The following is a 3,018-nucleotide window of genomic DNA, read 5'->3' as shown; positions in this document are numbered from 1 at the left end:
ACCCAGGCCAGGATGGTGTTGTAGAAAATGCCTACCAGGAATGACACCGACATGGAGGCAATTCCTACACACAGGAAATAAAGGGCATTTTAAATACCACAAATAAAAAATAATCGGACTAATAAATAACCTAATTAATGTTACTAATAATTCTAGGCCACCCACCGACTCCACCCAGTAGTGGTGAGATGGAGTTCCAGACACCGATGCTGCCCATGCGGAGCTTCTGTCCTATAGCCAGCTCCAGGTAGAGCAGGGGGAGGCCCTCAAACACCAGCGCTATCAGGTAGGGGATGAGGAATGCACCTGAACACATGAAGTAAACATTTAACTTTCCAGTTAAACATCAGCTAGACTACTCCTCAGCCCTTAGTATTCATCAACGTGCTTTGCAGAGAATATTTAAATTAAGGTTAATAATCATAAAAATCAATCAAGTCAAGGCTGTTTGAACCATGTTAGTGAAACAAATTACTTCATCAAGCAATAATAAGGGAGATTTTAAGCTAAACTAAGCAGTGCTAAAAGACCTCCAAGAAATGAATTACGTTAAGCACTAACTGATGAATTTAATGTGGTTTTCCAAGTGGCCGAAAACACCGTCAGGCTTTTTAAAAACTGTATTAAAACCACGGCTGTTTCAAATAACACACTGTTAAGGCTAAAGGTACTCAAGAAAAAGATGTCTAATTGATCACTAAGCCAAGTTCAAATAGAGGCTCAGCTGAGTGCTTTGTGGGCAGCAGGAATCTCCGAGTCAATACGTGAAGGTGATCCACATTGCACATTTACAGGATTTTGCGGTTTACTAACTAAATTCTGACCATTTAGGATTCTGTGGGTTTGGGACTTAAGAGATCTCACTGGGAAGTATGTGGAAATCAATACAGGAATCTGGGAAAAACCACAATCCCTGATGTTTACCACAGATACGGCTCACCATTTTGACAAGGACTGGCCTAGTCCATTTGTTAATTACTAATTATACTGGGGCAAAAAGAATCTAAAGGGATGCTGCAATTCAATTCATTTTATTGGACAAAATAGTCTGAAAAATAAAGGAAATGCATTGGAAAAAATAGCAATAAGTAAAAAAAAAAAAAAAAGTAATAAAACTTGTAAATCTTTAACAGATAACTTAATTAAATTGTGTCGATGTGCAATTGTGTGAATATAAGCTAACTCAGCAGCTCATATGTTAGCTTCATATAGTGGCATCTTACCTCCTCCATAGATTTGGCACAGGTAAGGAAAACGCCAGACGTTTCCAAGTCCCACTGCAAAGCCAATACATGTTAACAGGTACTGGACCTTGTTGTCCCATTTGGGTCTCTCCTGCACTCCGGAGTCTTTCGTTTGGCCCATCCTCAGCTGGAAAAAAGGCTTAGCACGAGTCCAGCTCTGTTACTAGGATGCGACTCTCCTAATTGTAAATTATACACTTCAACCGGGGGGGATTTATTTTTGATTGGTCCAAAATTCTCCACCTGAGCTCAGCTCAGTGTGTGTGAAAATAAATCCTGTCTTGAGTGGTTTAGTCCAAGTGATGTACAGAGTTCCTCTCCTCCTCTTTTTTAACTGTCTTTAGTGGGCTGTCCTTTTAATGCCCTATCAGGTGCAGATTTGAGGGTTACAGATTGTATTGTTTTTATGAAGAAATCAGGCTGCCAGGAAGGAAGGAATAACATTTTTTTTTTTAAAAGGGAGTGTGCTAAACGTCAGATTAATGGATAACCTGTTGATGCTGTTTCAATGATACACTGACCTTAAGTGCACCGTTCGGATGCGGCCAGTAACAAGACACCATGACAGTTGTGTCACAACCTGCCTGTATCTTTTATTAAATGAATCAAACTTTACTCATACAGCTAAGTTTAGACATTTAAATCAAACAGGGAGTGTTTCAGAGGGAGTACATGCACACCGGTGAGAGACGAAAGAGAAATAGGGCTAAAATTGAAATTTAAAGCAACAAAAATGGAGGAAAAACGGAAACGGTCATTACAATTTAATGGACATTCTGATCAGACCTGAGATCAGTATGTTACAGTAGGGAAATCTGCTTTTTAAGAGGAGAAAACAAGCACTGAACTTGTGGTGATGTGGCCAAACCCTTTTTTTGTCATATTCCTTATCTGCAGCTGATAAAATATCATTAATAATAAACCCATCATGTCTTTATTTTCCTGTGACTGTGAGCTCAATTGTAGTCTGTTCTCCCACAAACCTGGATGTGTTTTTTCGCTGGTTCAGTTAAAATATTCTTACTGGAATTAGGACTCTGAAGTACCTTTGTGTAGAGTTACTCAATAACAATAAAAAGTTGTATTGCATGATGGTGATGATCTTTATTGGTACTGTAATCACCGGAGGGCACTGCTCAAAGAGTTAAATTCATGTTTTTGCTGTTTTCTATAGTTTCTTAAATGATTACATGTCAAAACTTGCATCTGTTATTGTAATCACCAGGGGAAACATAGATTTACAGAAATACTAATCTATACTATATTGTAGATACTGACAAGTTCATTTCTAGTCTTGTGGGAACATACCCAAACAGAATTGTGGCTGAATCAAATACGATACACCACAAATGCAACGACATGTAGAGCTGCTGTGTGAAATTGTATATTGTATTGCTTAATCTAGCATACCAAATGATGTATCCCATTTCCTTTATTACAGTAAAAACGACCAGAGATGTCTGTTTATGCCGTGAAACGGGCCCATTTTCCGGCCGGCTGGTGTCGTTTTCACGGTGTTCCAGTGTGTGCTTCTCCTTCAGCTGCTTCAGTCCAAAGACACGCTGGTAAGATGTTGGAAGTGTTGTCCATCTATATGTGGTAGCCCTGTGGTAGACTGCTGTTGTGCTTGGTGTTAACAGAGACCGGCAATCAAAGCCTTTATCCTTTGACTAAGTCTAAGCCTCATACTGGCTTCATAGAAACTTTTGAATACAGTTTTGCACAAAAGGAGGACTGTGGATTTTTGTCCTTCATCACATGGATAAAATGGATG

General features: G+C 39.2%; 1 protein-coding gene across 1 annotated transcript in view; it reads right to left on the bottom strand.

Moving 5' to 3' along the window:
• LOC116702000 (sodium-dependent neutral amino acid transporter B(0)AT3-like) overlaps window positions 1-3,018 on the bottom strand; it is a gene marked incomplete at its 3' end in the record, with an annotated part of 6,700 nt that overhangs the window by 2,905 nt on the left and 777 nt on the right. Inside the window, 3 exon segments of the mRNA XM_032536064.1 lie at window positions 3-64; window positions 166-306; window positions 1,224-1,371. Of these exon segments, the coding sequence (XP_032391955.1) occupies window positions 3-64; window positions 166-306; window positions 1,224-1,371 (351 nt within the window).

This window comes from Etheostoma spectabile, chromosome 14, assembly GCF_008692095.1.
Source record: "Etheostoma spectabile isolate EspeVRDwgs_2016 chromosome 14, UIUC_Espe_1.0, whole genome shotgun sequence".
NCBI classification, from domain to species: domain Eukaryota; kingdom Metazoa; phylum Chordata; class Actinopteri; order Perciformes; family Percidae; genus Etheostoma; species Etheostoma spectabile.
The sequence above is the reverse complement of the archived record's forward strand: the minus strand, read 5'-3'. Positions and strand labels throughout refer to the sequence as shown.